Raw genomic sequence first — 19,242 nt, forward strand, 5'->3', positions numbered from 1 at the left:
GAGGTGAATAATCAGCCATGATCTTATTGAATGGTGGTGCAGGCTTGAAGGGTCGAATGGCCTACTCCTGCACCTATTTTCTATGTTTCTATGTCAGCAGCACATAAAATGACACTCCAAGTGACCACCCTGCAGCCCATTGCGGCTGTCACCACATGAATCATGTAGCTAGATATTATTGGAAGATTTTTTTTAGGTGAAGCCCTTTTATGATTTCAATGTAGCAAGTATTTCAGATGTAAGTTGCATTTGCAATGTGTGCCTTGTGCTGAATGGGCACATATGGTAAGCATTCAAAGCGATGTACGGTAGTCTGAGTGGGAGAAAACTCTTTATGGTGTTCATATCTGATCCATCTGCTTGGTATAAAGTAATAACGAGTATTCTTATCTTTTCTGATTTGATCAGCTCTTTAAACTTCACAAAATTATCAAAGGAAAGGGAATTGGACAATTATTTCAGTTAGCAATTGGAGAATGTCATAATAAAAGCCAGCTTAGGAATCTCAGAAAGGCAGTTAGGAAACAGTCTGAACAAACCCACCAAGTTGATAGAGAAATACATTGTATTGGGCCGTGATTTGCAGTAAGCGGTGAAGCAAAGGCATTTGCCGCTAGCCCGGAAGTAAGCTTCCCACAAAGATCTCACAATCTCTGTGGCAAGAAGTTAGGAATCCCTAACTCGAGCTGCTGTGACATCGACAAACTGTCTCAGCAGCCAATCACAACGCAGAATTTTGACAGACAACAAACCAGGAAGAGAGTGAACTCCTTTGATTCTAACTTTTAAAAAATGTTAGAGAGCAAAACAAAGATTGGGGCTCTCACATGGGGAAAAAGCAAACCTGAAACAATTTTTTTTAAGTTTCCTAAAAATGTTAATATTTATTAAATTGGATAAATTTGACCCCACAAAATTTTAATTAGTTGTTCAGGGCATAACCTCTATATAGCAGTCAATACACTGTTAGAACCCCAGTTACACCTAATCCAACAGGAATTAACTTTTAATGGGATATTTAACAGCAGTATTACCGCGGAAGAGCCAAAGTTTCCATCAGTTTCACTGATGTCCCTGATTACACAGCACTGCCAGCGTTGGAGTGGTGAATGACTAAACGTAACTTCAGGATTTCTGCATTTAGATCCACATGTGCTACATCCTGAAGTTCCAGTCAGTTTCAAAGCGGTAATAACAGCGAACGCTGTTCATTCACTGCTGTTATTAGCCACCACAAGTTCCGGGCCATTATGTATTAAAACTGTTACGTGGTCTCAAGATTCCAAAGGTACTGTTCAAATAAAAAGTGCTGTAAACTTAATCTAATGTGACATATTGAAAAAAGTGGATAGAAACATAGAAAATAGGTGCAGGAGTAGGCCATTTGGCCCTTCGAGCCTGCACCGCCATTCAATAAGATCACGGCTGATCATTCCCTCAGTAACCCTTTCCTGCTTTCTCTCCATACCCCTTGATCCCCTTAGCCGTAAGGGCCATATCTAACTCCCTCTTGAATATATCCAATGAACTGGCATCAACAACTCTCTGCGGCAGGGAATTCCACAGGTTAACAACTCTCTGAGTGAAGAAGTTTCTCCTCATCTCAGTCCTAAATGGCCTACCCCTTATCCTAAGATTATGTCCCCTGGTTCTGGACTTCCCAATATCGGGAACATTATCCCGCATCTAACCTGTCCAGTCCTGTCATAATCTTATACGTTTCTATGAGATCCCCTCTCATCCTTCTAAACTACAGTGAATAAAGGCCCAGTTGATCCAGTCTCTCCTCATATGACAGTCCAGCCATCCCTGGAATCAGTCTGGTGAACCTTCGCTGCACTCCCTCAACAGCAAGAATGTCCTTCCTCAGATTAGGAGACCAAAACTGAACACAATATTCCAGGTGAGGCCTCACTAAGGCCCTGTACAACTGCAGTAAGACCTCCCTGCTCCTTTACTCAAATCCCCTAGCTATGAAGGCCAACATACCATTTGCCTTCTTCACCGCCTGCTGTACATGCGTGCCAACTTTCAATGACTGATGAACCATGACACCCAGGTCTCGTTGCACCTCCCCTTTTCCTAATCTGCCACCATTCAGATGCCACCAAACATTACGTGACCGCCCCCACCTAACCATCAACTTATGTTACTTTCTAAAAAAATTGGACATCAGCAAACTCCTAGACAGCAAACCGAGCAGAAAACAACCCGTTGCGTCCAACAATAAAAGCCATATTGCCTGAACAAAAACAAATGTCCAAAACCAAGGGCATGTCTGTGAAAGTTTCACCACAGGTGATGCCCAAAATTAAAAATATTCAACAGCGGGAAAGCCCCCATTCTTAAAACCTAACAGTGAGTCTCTGAAATATTGAATCAGAAGCAAACAACCGAATTGAGAACCGGAAAGTGAAGAGTGTGTTGGTCTTTTAAAAATTAGCATAATATAATCAAGGTGACAAGGGCAAAACTGCACCTTGAAACACCAGGCTGTACTTTGCTTACAGACCGCAATCACACCCTCCCACCGCCCACAATCCCTAACTAAGTAGAAATTGAGGCAAAGGATAGGAACCCAGGCCCCCAACTCCCCCTCACTGATCAAAATTTTGGGGAATAAACTACAACCTCCTCCCATTCCCCCCTTGAACATAAAAATCATAATTGTATCCAACTCCCATTGGAGATCCCCCGCTACTGAGAATAGAAATAAATTATAATCCTTCCCCAAGCTCCCACTCCCTCCCTTCTCTCCACTCCTTCCCCTGACTCAAAAATTGGCAGCATAGACCATTCCATAAAACAATACAGGAGGAGAAGATGATGATGTGTTGGACCTAAATCCTAGGATTCTAGAACCACAGAATCAGAGTTAATAGTTTGGTGATCAGAAAGTCAAATTCCAGAAAAAAATACAGCAATTTGGATCAAACTGTTAAGAATGACACTATCCTTATACTATAGATCAAACTGTTGTAACATATGTCCATGTAGAACACTCTACAAAAGCTTGATCTGTACACCATACCAAATGAAGTTGACTGCCTCTGAAAAACTTTGAGAATTAAATGAATAATGTGGCTTCGAGAGGTTACTTCTGTGTCAGGGGTAGTGTCTCATCCCAGTACACAAGAATTTCACTGCCTTTGTGACTTTTCATTCATGCTACATACAGTATGTGTAGAAATTTGCAGAATTTATCACAGGATATTGTTGCGAGAAATTACGTGCCCTAATTATAGGTAAGCTACCACAACACATTGTAAACAAAGAGAATATCTGTTTGATTTATGAAGTAGACTGATCTAATTAACCCAGAAATTACTAAATGAAGTTAGTCAATACTATGAATCGCATCTCCTGTATTACATTTACTATATGTAAAAACAATGAAAGCAAAAATTTAAATTCAAATTATTATATTAGATATATACATTTTAATGAGGCATCAGCTCAGAAATTTCTGGAAAAATAATGCAAGTTCACCGCGCCTGCTATTATCAATGCGTAAACAACCCAGCAATTTGTGCCATAGAAGAACTGTGCCACCAGTTCCGATTCACCACAAATTGCTGCTTGATTTCTGCTGTTCCACCGTGAGTCTCACCAAAACCGAAAAAATTGGCCATCTTGCCATGAGCCTCCCATTTCTCATGAAATTGCAGGATTTACACTGCTAAGACAAATGAACCTTGCTACAGCCATTTAAGGCTGGTAATTCAGGTGGTAAAGGCCCAGTTACTGATATGATTTATGGTCCTGACCTGCCACTCAACCTTAGAGGCCCAGAAAGGGAACAATAAAACTGTGGAGTGGCACTCACCCAGGTAGTAATTCTTTCCGAGAGCATTTTTTAACTTTTCCTTCATATGTTTTTATCTCCCAATACACTCTTATTCTTTCCTTCGCTTTATTTCTCTTTTTATATCTAATTTGATACTAATTCATCATATTTTCTACGCTGTTTCTTTCTCGATCCTTAAATTTCATTGTTTGAGGTGATGGACCATTGGATCAGACGTTCATGAGGTCCCAGATGTCCCGTTGACAGAACTGCACCATTATCAATTCGCATTTCCAGTAAATTGCAGCACAAAAATATGATCTAAAGGGTGAGGTAAAAAACCCAATTCACCATGCTCACCACAAGATGTGCCACTCCACCAATTTCTGGGCCATCATATTTCGGATTGGTTCCATTAAAATCCGTGATCACTGCATAATTGTAATATAAATGTACTGTATTTACAATGATCTCTTGAATTTTAGAATTTTAATGTACAAGAAAAAAACATCCTATGAATAAGAATATAATGTGTTGATATCATCTCCAGTAAGTATGAAAAATAACCCCACTATTTGTTCCAGTGCTACTGGCTTCTTTTTCATTACATTGGCGAATGATACTTGAAGGGTTGATGGTGGATAGGCAAGGGCAAACATTTAAAGATCACATGGATGAACTACAACAATTGTACATCCCTGTCTGGAGTAAAAATAAAATGGGGAAGATGGCTCAACCATGGCTAACAAGGGAAATTAGGGATAGTGTTAAATCCAAAGAGGCATATAAATTGGCTAGTAAAAGCAGCAAACCTGAGGACTGGGAGAAATTTAGAATTCAGCAGAGGAGGACAAAGGGTTTAATTAGGAGGGGGAAAATAGAGTATGAGAGTAAGCTTGCAGGGAACATAAAAACTGACTGCAAAAGCTTCTATAGATATGTGAAGAGAAAAAGATTAGTGAAGACAAACGTAGATCCCTTGCAGTCAGAATCAGGTGAATTTATAATGGGGCACAAAGAAATGGCAGACCAATTGAACAAATACTTTGGTTCTGTCTTCACTAAGGAAGTCACAAATAACCTTCCGGATATACTAGGGGACCGAGGGTCTAGCGAGAAGGAGGAACTTAAGAAAATCCTTATTAGTCAGGAAATTGTGTTAGGGAAATTGATGGGGTTGAAGGCCGATAAATCCCCAGGCCCTGATAGTCTGCATCCCAGAGTACTTAAGGAAGTGGCCCTAGAAATAGTGGATGCATTGGTGGACATTTTCCAACATTCTATAGACTCTGGATCAGTTCCTATGGATTGGAGGGTAGCTAATGTAACCCCACTTTTTAAAAAAGGGAGAGAGAAAACAGGAAATTATAGACCGGTTAGCCTGACATCGGTAGTGGGGAAAATATTGGAATCAATTATTAAAGATGTAATAGCAGCGCATTTGGAAAGCAGTGACAGGATCGGTCCAAGTCAGCATGGATTCATGAAAGGGAAATCATGCTCGACAAATCTTCTAGAATTTTTTGAGGATGTAACTAGTAGAGTGGACAAGGGAGAACCAGTGGATGTGGTGTATTTGGACTTTCAAAAGGCTTTTGACAAGGTCCCACACAAGAGATTGGTGTGCAAAATTAAAGCACATGGTATTGGGGGTAATGTATTGACGTGGATAGAGAACTGGTTGGCAGACAGGAAGCAAAGAATAGGAATAAACGGATCCTTTTCAGAATGGCAGGCAGTGACCAGTGGGGTACCGCAAGGTTCAATGCTGGGACCCCAGCTATTTACAATATACATTAATGACTTAGATGAAGGAATTGAATATAATATCTCCAAGTTTGCAGATGACACTAAACTGGGTGGTAGGGTGAGCTGTGAGGAGGATGCTAAGAGGCTGCAGGGTGACTTGGACGGGTAAGGTGAGTGGGAAAATGCATGGCAGATGCAGTATAATGTAGATAAAAGTGAGGTCATTCACTCTGGTGGCAAAAACAGGAAGGCAGAATATTATCTGAATGGTGACAGATTAGGAAAAGGGGAGGTGCAACGAGACCTAGGTGTCATAGTACATCAGTCATTGAAAGTTGGCATGCAGGTACAGCAGGCGGTGAAGAAGGCAAATGATATGTTGGCCTTCATTGCGAGAGGATTTGAGTATAGGAGCAGGGAGGTCTTACTGCAGTTGTACAGGGCCTTGGTGAGGCCACACCTGGAATATTGTGTGCAGTTTTGGTCTCCTAATCTGAGGAAAGACATTCTTGCTATTGAGGGAGTGCAGCGAAGGTTCACCAGACTGATTCCCGGGATGGCAGGACTGACATATGAGGAAAGACTGGATTGACTAGGCTTATATTCACTGGAATTTAGAAGAATGAGAGGGGATCTCATAGAAGCATATAAAATTCTGACGGGACTGGACAGGATAGATGCAGGAAGAATGTTCCCGATGCTGGGGAAGTCCAGAACCAGGGGTCACAGTCTAAGGATAAAGGGTAAGCCATTTAGGACTGAGATAAGGAGAAACTTCTTCACACAGAGAATTGTGAACCTGTGGAATTCTCTGCCACAGAAAGTTGTTCAGGCCAGTTCGTTAGATATATTCAAAAGGGAGTTAGATGTGGCTCTTATGGCTAAAGGGATCAAGGGGTATGGAGAGAAAGCAGGAATGGGGTACTGAATTGCATGATCAGCCATGATCATATTGAATGGTGGTGCAGGCTCGAAGAGCTGAATGGCCGACTCCTGCACCTATTTTCTATGTTTCTATGTTAATAACTGTGTCAATGCTGCTTCAAAATTTCATTAACTAGGCTTCAAATTTCCACCCATCCCTTAACTCTATGTATTCATCTCTCAATCTTCCTTTCCCTGGATGGGATAGCCACAGATCTATATTACAAGCCCAGTGACTTTCACAATTTCACAGATAATTCTTCATCACAACGCTTTCCTGCAAGTACACCATTGATTTCTCAGTTTCTGTCTCCATCACATCTACTTTGATTATCTCACCTTCGACACCAGTATTTCTGAAGTGTCCTCCACCTTGGTAGACAGATCCCCAACTGAAACTGTCCCACTCCCTGTGCTTCTGCTCTCACCTGTTCCTCCTGTTGCAACTTGATTAGGTCATCCTTGCCTTCATCATCCAACCCACCAGCCCTCATATAGCCCCGATTTTAATTTGTGGAAGGAATCCAGCAGATGGGGTAGGTAGCAAACCAGGACCTGGGTGCAATGTAGAAAGAGGTTTAATGGCCTCACAAGAGCAGCAAGGGTAAGTACACCTCGACATCATTCCCTGCCTCTGCACGTTTAAAATCTGTTACGTCTCTAACATTTTCCAGTTCTGATGAAAGGTCATTGACTTGAAATGTTAACTGTTTCCTTCCCCACAGATGCTGCCCACACTGCTCAGTATTTACAGTATTTTTTGTTTTTATTTCAGCACAGATGCAACAAGCTTAGCAACTTCAATCTGCATTCTCAAGACTGTCACCTGATCATGTATAACTTCTTGCTCCCATCTTAACTCTTCTCCCTTTTCTCTTTCTTCCAGGGTCTTCTTAACAAGAGGCTCCTGCAGAAGAACAGACCACAGAGGTGAACAATTGCACTGAGGACGCACTGTGAGAAGACTGATGACCTCACACCAACAACTGTACAGAGTATTGCAAGGTGTGCCAAGGAACTTCACCACTATGGCTGAGGAGTCCGCAACCAGATTCTCGGCTCCACAATGGAGAGATTGGTGGATTGAATAGATAAGAGGCTTTGAAGAGGTTGGTCATCTTCTGCAATATGCTCTCCTGCAGATCATTGGGTGTGATGAGGTCAGCCCAAAGGGAGTGGAAGTTGTGCAATGACAGCAGTGCATACGGGACTCTTCTCAGGACATCAGCATGTCTGCACATTTTCCCCCTCAAATAATACCCACCAATAGTGGCAACAAGTCAGCTGAGCCACACTATCTCCACAGTAGCTGAGCTACAGCAGCCTGCGGCCAGGCCCTCACAGGCTCAAGCATCCAGAAGTCATCATCCTCGAGCATTTCAAGGGTTTTCAAATGAGGACCAGCAGCCTTCCACCAATTCTGCACATGTCACTCGGGGAGTGCCTTGTACAAGTGGTATAGTAAGGAAACCTTCTTTAAAGAAAATCACTATGGGTCGATCACCGTGTGAGAAATGAATGAAAGGCATTTTTTATACTTGGCAATAAATCAATCACTTTTATCATATTTGGCACTTTGATCTGCAGTGTGGTTTCATAGCAATTTTGAAGTCTGTATTGTCAGAATGTAATTGATATAAAACTTATCTGAATGGTTTGAATGTTCTTCAATGCAGTATGAAGGGAGTGTGGAAGTCTAATAAAGACTGTTATAAGCTCTGCGCAGGGGTGTGAGCTCAGCAAAATAGCTGGTACTTCTAATGGCAAGGTGCTGATGTGGCCCTCGTTCCTCTGGTGCTTCTTCCTTCCTGCAGTGTAAGAGTGGAGTAATTGATATAAAAACTCGACTACTCTTTGACCCGGAATCAGCAGGCAGACACCTCGGATAAATAAGAACACTAACTTTAATCAAGCCTGCAGGGGAAGCATCTCACTTCTCAGACCTCTGAGAACGGATCTTCGACGTGCAATACATTTCGCACACGTTTTATACTGTTTTACCCGATAAGTACATAATTACTGTTGATTAGTTTCCCATCGCGCATATGCATCATGCTCAACTGCCATTGGTTGTCACCGATAATGCGTTGCAGCTGTCTTTGCACAATTTCTGTTTTTACAATAGTTATCTGATCAGGGGGTTTCCAATCTCGCACGGCCTCTGTGCGTGTTAATATGGTTTAAAACTTAATGTCCAATGTATTACAAGACCTCTCAGTACATTAAGCCTTTATATCTGTACCTTAAAGAGGTTTAAACATAATTGTTCAAGGAGTCACAAACCTCTCAGTACATTACCATATTCATTCCCTGGTTATTTATTTTCTCTATATTCAATTTTATTTTAACACAGTCTTTTTTGTTTGATGATGTTGCTCTGTCTCCTCAAAATACAGATCGCTCTGCATGACACTCTCTGGGACGTACAGCAGGGAGACCCCACCGAGCAGTCGAAACACCGAAACCTCTGCTTGAGTATTCCTATGTGTGGGAGACAGTGATTGATTTACTGGTGCAAGGCCACTGAAGGTAGAAACAAGACAGTTAAGCAGGTTACCTGCCAGAGGTCTTGTAAAGGACCAACAGTGAAAGAGTTGGAAATTTTGAGTGAATTTGTGAGGGAACTGACAGTTTTTTTTAAAAGGAGTGTTGAGAAGAGTGGGATTTGAGGAGTGTTGGGGATGTAAGTGGTAATGGAGATGAAGTAACAATCAGAAATTACCTCATCAGTAATTAAAGCTTTGAGTGAAGAAAGACTGCGAGAAATGATGAGGTTGAGAATGTGGCCACAGGTATGGATGGGGAGGTTCTATGAAAGGTGCTAGTCAGGGAAAAAGTTAGGAGGGTGGTTAAGTCGATTAGGAGTTGCTTGGTGGAGAGGCTGAGGGAACAGAAAATAGCATCTCAGTAAGGAATCAATGGGAGAGTAAGCACTGATGATTTTAAAAGTGAAGTATTAATGATGGAAGAGCATGAGAAGATCAAAGAGAAGATGCAAGAGGAGTAGGGAGAGAGGACGGCCATTACAGCAAGGGTAGTGGTGGAAAATATAGGCAGGTGGGGAGGCTTCTGTAAAGGGGAATGTCACTACTCAGGGGCCATGTATCTATGTGCCAGGATAAAGTTGTTAACAGTATCATCATCGTAGGCAGCCCCTCAGAATCGAGGAGGACTTGCTTCCACTCTTAAAATTAGTTCTTAGGTGGCTGAACAGTCCAATACGAGAATCACAGACTCTATCAGAGGGGGCAGATAGTTGTTGAGGGAAGGGGTGGGTGGGACTGGTTTAACGCACGCTCATTCCGCTGCCTGCGCTTGATTTCTGCATGCTCTCGCCAATGAGAGTCGAGGTGCTCAGCGCCCTCCCGGTTGCACTTCCTCCACTTAAGGCGGTCTTCGGCCAGGGACTCCCAGGTGTCGGTGGGGATGTTGCACTTTATCAGGGAGGCTTTGAGGGTGTCCTTGTAACGTTTCCTCTGCCCACCTTTGGCTCGTTTGCCGTAACAGAGTTCCGAGCAGAGCGCTTGCTTTGAAAGTCTTGTGTCAGGCGTGCGAACAATGCTCCTGCCCAGCGGAGCTGATCAAGTGTGGTCAGTGCTTCCATGCTGGGGATGTTGATCTTGCGGAGACATCGTTGGTGGTATCTCTCCAGCAACTTGAGGGGTCTACTGTACAATGGTCCATGTCTCTGAGCCATACAGGAGGGCGGGTATTACTACAGCCCTGTAGACCATGAGCTTGGTGGCAGTTTTGAGGGCATGGTCTTCAAACATTCTTTTCCTCAGGCGGCCAAGCGCACTGGAGGCGGTGTTGAATCTCGTCGTCAATGCCTGCTCTTGTTGAGAAGAGGCTCCTGAAGTATGGGAGATGGTCCACATTGTCCAGGGCTGCGCTGTGAATCTTGATGACTGGGGGGCAGTGCTGTGCGGCGAGGACAGGCTGGTGGAGGACCTTTAGCGTAAGGCCTATGCTTTCATACGCCTCAGTAAATACGTCGACTATATCCTGGAGTTCAGCCTCTGTATGTGCGCAGATGCAGGCGTCGTCCATGTTCTGTAGCTTGACAATAGAGGTTGGGGTAGTCTTGGACTTGGCCTGGAGACAGCGAAGGTTGAACAGGTTCCCACTGGTTCTGTAGTTTAGTTCCACTCCAGCGGGGAGCTTGTTGACTGTGAGGTGGAGCATGGCAGCAAGGAAGATTGAGAAGAGGGTCGGGGCAATGACGCAGCCCTGATTAGCACCAGTCCGGACGTGGATTGGGTCTGTAATCGCGCAAAGTGAGTGTGGCCATGCCCTCAGCTACTCCCTTCCCGCAACTGTAAGGGCTTTGTTGAATGGACACTCTTGATATACAGAATGGCCCCGGCAATTCTTGATCTGCCAGCAGGCTCAGTTAAGAAGAACTGGCATTTATATAGTTCCTCACCATGTTTTCGAGATGCCCCAAAGTATTTCACACCCAGTGAATTATTGTTGAAATGCAGCCACTGTTTTTATATATCGGGGCCACCAGGCTTCCGCTATGATAACCCCAGTGATCAAAGAATCTGCCAGTGTTCTCTCTCAAGGGTTAGCCCTGAATGGCCACCGGTGAGATGCCAAGGATGACTGGCAGCTAGGCAGCAGTTACCCCAGCAACGAGAAGTGGGTGAAGAAGGGAGCAAAAGGGGCGAGGGGAGGCAACCAACATATTGCAAACAAAGCACAGGTCCGGTAGAATGTAAAATGATAAGACAAGTTAGCACTTCTCCCACCACCCATTCACATGAAATATGAGATTAGTCATGAGCACCATCCTCACCTCAGCTCCCGTCTGCGACACGGGGCGAGTGCGAAGCGAGCGTGGCTACGCCCCCTGCTTCCCCCTCCCCGCTGCGACCGTTGGCTGGGCGCGATGTGAGCGTAGCCACGCCCCCCTACTGCCGTTGACCAGGCGCGAGGCGAGCGTGGCCACGCCCCGCCCCCCGTGCGGCTGTTGACCAGCTGCGCGTTCCCTCAGCGGCGTGCGCAGTGACGTCTGCTAGGCGCGGATCGGAGCGGGTGAGGACGGCCGGGAGAACCGCTTGCAGATCGGGCGAAGGTGCGAGACGCACTGGGAGATGATGGCGTCTTGACAGCCGAAGTCCTTAACCCTCTTCCCCAACCCCCACCCCATTACAAATCGCAACGCTAGTTCCCGGACAGCCATGGAGCAGCCGCCCCCGCTGATGGTTTCGCACTTGTTAGCCGATAACCAGCTATTCGAAGTCACCTTAACAGAGTCCGTTTTGTCCTGGCAGTCGCTGCGCCCGAGGAAACTCTTGTCAGCCGCAGGAGGTGAGTGAAGAGCCGCCGCTCGGAGGCTGCGCAGGTGTCGGTGCCTCCCGTCGTTCGGCCGGGGAGAGAACGACAAGCAGTTGTTGGGCTTTGTTTGTATTTGTGGTGGTGGGGGCAGTTGTTTATTTCTAAAAAGCCCCTTTCTGTCAAAGTAGACAGTAACCATCCGGATCGAGAGCCATGGTGAATGAGCTAGGCGGGCTGAACCCGGAGGCCACGGCTGTGTGTGTGAAAAGCAACAAGCAAAAGGGATTAAAGTATTCTAACGGATTGCGATGTCCTGAAACCCGGGGGTTCGCAGCCCGCCTGGCTGGTCAGCTCCAGGCGCAACCCCATCATCAGGTGTTTACTGCTGGTTTTGAAGTTAGACACTTTTTAAGTTTCAAAGAAAAGTTGAATGGACTTTATTCAATGGACTTTAACACGCTGCAACTTTCTTACAGCTGTGCTCTCGTGGCGGTTTTCTCCCTCTGTCCTTTTTGCTATATCATCTAATACCCCTAAGATGGCAGTTGTCTTATGGAATTATTTACAGTTCATACTTTTCAGTGTGCAGAGGGAACGGTGATGAATTTAAACAATATAGTTCAGCTGTTTGAGATGCAATGGACATCACATATTTGCCCATGCCAAATATTTCAGTTGTATTACAATTCTGTCCATTACCTGGAATTACAGTCTAAAATTCGACTGTGCAATGCATTAATTCAATCAAAAGATTGAGATTTTAAAATCTCTTTTTGTTATAATTGTATTTCCTCGTTCCCTACTTGTTGCATTGCTGTTCACACAATGGACTGCAGTTATCCATCTGGTTTTCAGCGAAAATAACTTTTTTTAGGTCCCCATAATTGATTATGAAGAGGCATTGCAAAAATTGAACTGGATCTGAAACCAATAATTGAAGCAATTTGTGTTGATCTGGTTAACAGAAAATAAGATGTTTTGCTCTTAATAGTGGCCAGTCGAACTGCACATTTTGCATTACAGTGAAGGGGTTCTGGTTTCACAGCTGCATAACATGTGCAGTAAAATAGAAGCCAAATCTTTGTTGTTTTAGGTTTCCATGTGACTTGTAAAGCTTTATTTTTGAGAATAGGAATTGAGGGGTCAGCCATTCAGACCTGTAAGGTCCCAGATTTAATTTCTGGGCAGTGTGTTTAGTTTAAGATGGAACAGCAGTGGGATTGCTGCCATTTGTATCACTGACTCTAGGTAATGGAGGGTGATGTAAGCAGAGTTTCCACGCTTGGTCAATATACAGCAACTCCTGATGGAAGTGCACACCTATGGACATTAGGTGAGAAGAATATCTGCCTCAGCTGTGATGTTCTCCAGCAGTCCAATGGGATGCTGACACTTGCTGTCAAGGCTTGCACTTGAATAATAAATAGTCACTTGTGGACATCCCAAAGAAAAACTTGCATCCATTGGACTGTACAACATTAGGCAGGGGGAAAAATTGGCAATAATTTTTTGTTTAGTATTTAAAGATGAAATTAAAATTTCCACGGGTAATCTTTCACATTTTGGCAAACATAGCTTTTTACGACCATTTGCCATTCTTTAAGATTAGTGTGCTGGATTGTTGAAAATGTTTACAAATCAAATGTCATCAGTTCTTAGACTTAAATTTAATTATTTTATATGTGCTTTTAGTTTTGTGCAGTCAGCTCTAGTTTGTCTCATGGGAATAATTGAAAATCAGGGATTGTCGGCATTGTTGTCATGTGAAATAATCTTGGATGTTGAAGAGGAAATTTGTATTAGATGTATTGGTATTTGCAGTTGTTGGAGTTGCCATGTGATTAATGTTGATGTGGAAAAATTGCAATGTAACAAGATTAGTTGAAAAAAGCAGCTCTGATTGATTGGAAATGCCAGTCTAGTAAATTGAACCATAAAGACAAACCGCAACAAATATATCCCGTATTTATCTCATTGGGGATGCAGGCAAGTCAAAAATAAAGACTTGCATTTATATAGTGCCTTTCGTGACCTTGGGATGTCCTGAAGTGCTTTATAGCCAATTAAGTATTTTTGAAGTGTAGTTATATTTGTAATGTCGGAAAAGTCAGTTTCAAATTGCATGATACTTTTATTCAAAGGATTTGCAAGTAATTTGAATCTGGTTCTCTGGTCAGTTCCACCATTCACAAGAGCAAGATGAAGTCACATGAGCATAGTAGTGTGAAAACACCAATTTAATGCAGCACTACAGTTCCATGATACCTCACCAGTCAGTGTTCAGTGAGCCAAGGCGGTATGTTCAGGATATTCAGTGAATGAGGTTAATCATAACACCAACTTGCATCTATATTAATGACTTGGAAGAAGGGACTGAGTGTAACATAGCCAAGTTTGCTGACAATACAAAGATGGGAGGAAAAGCAATGTGTGAGGAGGACACAAAAAATCTGCAAAAGGACATAGATAGGCTAAATGGGCAAAAATTTGGCAGATGGAGTATAATGTTGGAAAGTGTGAGGTCATGCACTTTGGCAGAAAAAATCAAAGAGCAAGTTATTATTTAAATGGAGAAAGATTGTAAAGTGCAGTGGGACCTGGGGGTACTTGTGCATGAAACACAAAAGGGTAGCATGCAGGTACAGTAAGTGATCAGGAAGACCAATGGTATCTTGGCCTTTATTGCAAAGGGAATGGAGTATAAAAGCAGGGAAGTCTTGCTACAGCTATACAAGGTTTTGGTGAGGCCACACCTGGAATACTGAGTGCAATTTTGGTTTCCATATTTACGAAAGGATATACTTGCTTTGGAGGCAGTTCAGAGAAGGTTCACTAGGTTGATTCCGGGGATGAGGGGGTTGACTTATGAGGAAAGGTTGAGTAGGTTGGGCTTCTACTCATTGGAGTTCAGAAGAATGAGAGGTGATCTTATCGAAATGTATAAGATTTTTAGGGGGCTTGACAAGGTGGATGCAGAGAGAATGTTTCCACTGATGGGGGAGACTAGAACTAGAGGGCACGATCTTAGAATAAGGGGCTGCCCATTTAAAACAGATGAGGAGAAATGTTTTCTTCTCAGAGGGTTGTGGATCTGTGGAATTTGCTGCCTCAGAGAGCTGTGGAAGCTGGGACATTGAATAAATTTATAAATTTATTAAAGAAATAGACAGTTTCTTAAACGATAAGGGGTTATGGGGAGCGGGCGGGGAAGTGGAGCTGAGTCCATGATCGGATCAGCCATGATCTTATTGAATGGCGGAGCAGTCTCGAGGGGCCGTATGGCCTACTTCTGTTCCTATTTCTTACGTTCTTATGTATTTATATAATGCCTTTAATATAGTAAAATATCCCAATGCGTTTCACAGGAATGTTATTAAGTAAAATTTGACACCAAGCCACATGAAATAGTTGGACAGGTGGTCAGAGGTAGATTTTAAGGAGCAGAAAGTGGTAAACAGATATCGGGAGGGAATTCCAGAGCTTGGGGCCTAGACAGTTGAATGCATGGCTGCCAAAAGTGGAACAGAGAAAATCAGAAATGTGCAAGAGGCCAGAATTGGAGCAGCGCAGAGATCTCTAAGGGTTGTAGGGCTGGAAGAGTTAACAGAGATAGGGAGAGGAGGGATTTGAAAACTAGGATGAGAATTTTAAAATAGATGCATTGCCAGACCAGGAACCAATGTAGGTCATCAAGCACAGGGATGATGGGTGTACAAAATTTAATTCAAGTTGGAATATGGGCAGCAGAATTTTGAACAAGCTTATGTTTACGAAGGGTGCAAGGTGGGAGGCTGGCTGGGAGAGCATTGGAATACTTCAGTCTAAAGGTAACTGACATGGATGAGGATTTCAGCAACTGAGGTAGGTGGATGTTGCGCAAGCGGCAATTTCGCTAGTCGTGTGACTAGTAGTTGCCTGTGACGCTTCCTGAGTTAAATATCAAATTACACACTCGACAAATGACAGTATTGTTAATGTTTGTTTAATACAGGAAAAGTACAAGACTCACGACTTAGACTGTATAGTTCGCCAATACAGAAGTAGTACAAGAACCACTACTTGTACTCTCTTTAACTCTGCTTAACTCTGCAGAAAAGGCGTTCCAAAAGGTGATCCTTTCCGCTCAAAATACTAACTCTGTTCAACTCAACATACTCTCATAGTTACCCAATACTTCCTGGGTGATCAATCCGGTCCTGACACTGTTCCTTCACGGGTCACTCCCTGGTCCCTTCTTCTGTCGAGTGTTGTTTCCGGGTTCTTGCTCCGTACTGTCAGAGCTTGTCTATCTTTGTACCTTTTTTGTCCCTCAGTTAACCGTGTGTTGCTATTAATTGCCTACTTGTTTCTACAAGATACAGACACATTCTGCTGTTATCGCAACTTGTCTCTCGCCTCCAAGTTATTACCAAGTCGGCAGTCTCCCCGTGTGTGAACATTATCTTAATTAATAAAATCCTTTCTTACCACCCCTTGCTGTCTCCTGTTATGGTAACTCCCTCCTGTCCATTGGCCTTCAATCTGATATTCCTACACCTGACCTTTTGCCGGAACTTTATGCGTTGGCGTTCAGTATTTACACACTATCTCTTACCCAGGGCGACTACTTTGAATTTGGTTTTATTATCCTGTAGCTTCCCAACTTTACAACTTTACCTCATCTCTTATCTCCAAGACCCTGAGGTTAACCCCTGCTTGTTTTTGTGCAAGAGAGTTTTAGTTTTTTAGACCCCGGGTCTGAACTAACTTTTTAGCCTTTCTGATATTTCCACGGTGGAGATAGGCAATGACAAGCTTTTTATTCAGCATTGAACAATTTGGTGGATTGTGCTGATACTCTTCAATGCAATCTCTGGTATCGAAGTTTCAAATTTGCAATTCCACTCCTGTAAAGTTTGGTTTCACCCCCTCCCTACTGGGCTGTTTTCTTTCTCCTGTTGTATCAAATAACTTGACCTTTGCTATTGTATTAATGAGCAATTTGCATACAGAACCGCAAAGGTATAGAAATAGCACAGCATTTCGATAAATGAGATTCCAGTCGCATAGCAATTAATGCTCATTGGCTACTGTGTTTCTGAGCTTCATCTAGGTTTGTCAAACCCTTTTGTTCATACATGTTTTATTTTGCCTGTGGACTCTTGTGCTCTGCATTGATCTCTCTGTATGCAAATTGCTCATTAATACAATAGCAAAGGTCAAGTTATTTGATACAACAGGAGAAAGAAAACAGCCCAGTAGGGAGGGGGTGAAACCAAACTTTACAGGAGTGGAATTGCAAATTTGAAACTTCGATACCAGAGATTGCATTGAAGAGTAGCAGCACAATCCACCAAATTGTTCATTCTCTCTAGCATGTTTTCTGTTTGTGTGATGGGAAATACATTTTTAGAGAAATCTGAACAATGCTCACTGTCCTCTCTACTGCTGTAAATTTTTGATAACCAATTATCTGTATTATCTCTGAGGGAAGCAAGAGGCTCCATGTAAGTTACTAGTTACAAACTTCACATTACAGTTATTTTATCTTTTTCCACTTGAACTTGTTTTCTTAGCCCCAGCATGTGTACTTTGTGGTATCATGTAGACATAATCGTAGTAGCTTTAAAACTTAGCACTCATCTGTTGGATACCAATTAAATATTAAATAAATGTATCAAATGAAGTTGTTTGTCTTGTCCCTGTTGAGGTGTTGCCTATATTGTGTCCATATTGAGATGCACGTTTCCAGCCTGTATACAGACTTTCAAGAAAGAGTGCCAAAGGCGTGATCTGCAGGAATCTAGTGGGGGCTTTACTAATTTGATGAGTGTCCAAAGGTATGTCTCGTGAAAAATTTTAAATGTTTTCTGTAAAAGTGAAGTTTGGTGCATTCTAACAAAAAGAAGTCTCGAATAGGTTATGATTTAGACATTAGAAAATTAAACTGCAATTTTAATATTTAAGTTCAATCTCAAGGAATGAAAATAGGTCAAATTCAAGTTTTGTAGAATTACAGTAGTTATTGAAAGATCTGATTGAGCTCGCTTTGACACCAATTGCACACCTCCCTGGCCCTCCTTCAGCAGGACAGAAGGAATAATAAAGTAATAAGAATCATCTCGGCCTGAAAGGTTAAATCACTGGCACAGAAAGTTAACTGACTGACCCACAACTTGTTTGAGTGGCAATTTTAAAAAAAAAAGGTCATGGGTCAATGTGCCTAAACCCACTTTCATTTCCACGTGAAAAAGACCATGGCAAGTGAATTTTGTGACTGCAGCCATAGGCAATTGCATGCAAATGGTTACAAGCAGTAGCCTACATACACATACTTGCTAATGGGTTTGGTAACAAAATTAAACACATTTTCTTGCGTTTGCCATAGTTGTATTTTTGTAAACTAAAGCAGTTCTGTAGATCCACTCCGCTCTCTTATATTGACCTGTATCGAGAATTATTAAGTATGGAAAGGTTGAAAACAGTTAGCTCCAATTTGAACAAAAGCTTCAAGTTCCATAATGAACAGTGTCATTGGGTATTAAATTACTTATTTGTTACTTACTTAAAACAGTTACACATGTTTTGATATTTTTGTAATTTTGTTAACAGTTCGGGAGTGCATAATCTTTTATAAACATCATTACTGCTAACAATTTCTTTTGTGGAGCAAAAAAATCACAATTGTCACAATGAGCTTTTCATGCTTCTTCAGCGGGGTCCCCTGCCTTTTATGTAGTTTCCCAAAGTTGGATGGCAGAAAGATAGCAGAGACCTACATCCCAGTTCCTGAAATATTTAAACTGCTTTTTCTTCGAAAACAAGAAACTCCTTGGAGCAAAGCTTCAAGTGTATTTATATGTCAGAAAATTGTGTGCAGCATCTATTTTTTCCACCCACTAAAATGAATAGGTGGGAACTTGCATACTGCACACAATCATTTCCTGATGTGCACTGCCAACACAGAAGTAGAAAATCTCTCCTATGTCAACTGGAATATTTATTTATGCATCAATGGTTGTTTAATTGGCTGAAATAAAGCACTATATTTTAAATGTCCAGTTTGATGGTCTGTTTTTGGTTACCACGTTGTCCAGTTAACATTTTCATAGCGCACAATTGTCGTAGTATTAAAAAGTGACATTGAAAAAATTAACCCCAGATGATTAACAGTCACAGTAAATGGGAATGCATTGTACTCCATTCCTGTTTAAGTGAAATGGACTCGTTTTGAAAATGGTGTTGATACTGGATTCTTTTCCCTTCAATCTGTTTCAGCGAATTCACTGACACACGAATACTTTTAGTCTTAGCAACATAAGACCTTTATTCTGTAGATTCTCCCGGCCGGGACCTGTTAAGATAAAGGGGAATACACTCGAGTCGAGTTTGTCCACCTCTGTCCTGACAAGCTACGTAACAGTACAAAAGCTCAACACTTATACATTGTTACAGCAGAACACATTTGAGTGACACTTAGTTTATACAATCATTGGTCGATTTCCCCCATAGCATACCCA

At 42.5% G+C, this 19,242-nt stretch overlaps 1 protein-coding gene and 1 long non-coding RNA gene across 6 annotated transcripts in view; one reads left to right on the plus strand and one right to left on the minus strand.

Moving 5' to 3' along the window:
• Positions 1 to 11,348, minus strand: part of LOC139277996 (uncharacterized) — a 30,452-nt gene extending 19,104 nt beyond the window's left edge. For both annotated transcript variants that reach the window (XR_011596198.1, XR_011596197.1), the window contains exons 1-3: positions 11,262 to 11,348; positions 7,287 to 7,367; positions 6,889 to 7,015 (exon numbers count right to left, since the gene is read on the minus strand). This is a non-coding gene — a long non-coding RNA (uncharacterized lncRNA). The remainder of the gene's footprint in view (positions 1 to 6,888; positions 7,016 to 7,286; positions 7,368 to 11,261) is intronic.
• Positions 11,349 to 11,496: 148 nt separating this feature from the next.
• Positions 11,497 to 19,242, plus strand: part of cerk (ceramide kinase) — a 76,815-nt gene continuing 69,069 nt past the window's right edge. For all 4 annotated transcript variants that reach the window (XM_070897400.1, XM_070897402.1, XM_070897401.1 and 1 more), the window contains exon 1: positions 11,497 to 11,776. In XM_070897400.1, coding sequence (XP_070753501.1) covers positions 11,647 to 11,776 — 130 coding nt within the window. In that variant the 5' untranslated portion in view covers positions 11,497 to 11,646. The remainder of the gene's footprint in view (positions 11,777 to 19,242) is intronic.

The sequence above is a fragment of the Pristiophorus japonicus genome, chromosome 13 (genome assembly GCF_044704955.1).
Source record: "Pristiophorus japonicus isolate sPriJap1 chromosome 13, sPriJap1.hap1, whole genome shotgun sequence".
Lineage (NCBI taxonomy): Eukaryota > Metazoa > Chordata > Chondrichthyes > Pristiophoridae > Pristiophorus > Pristiophorus japonicus.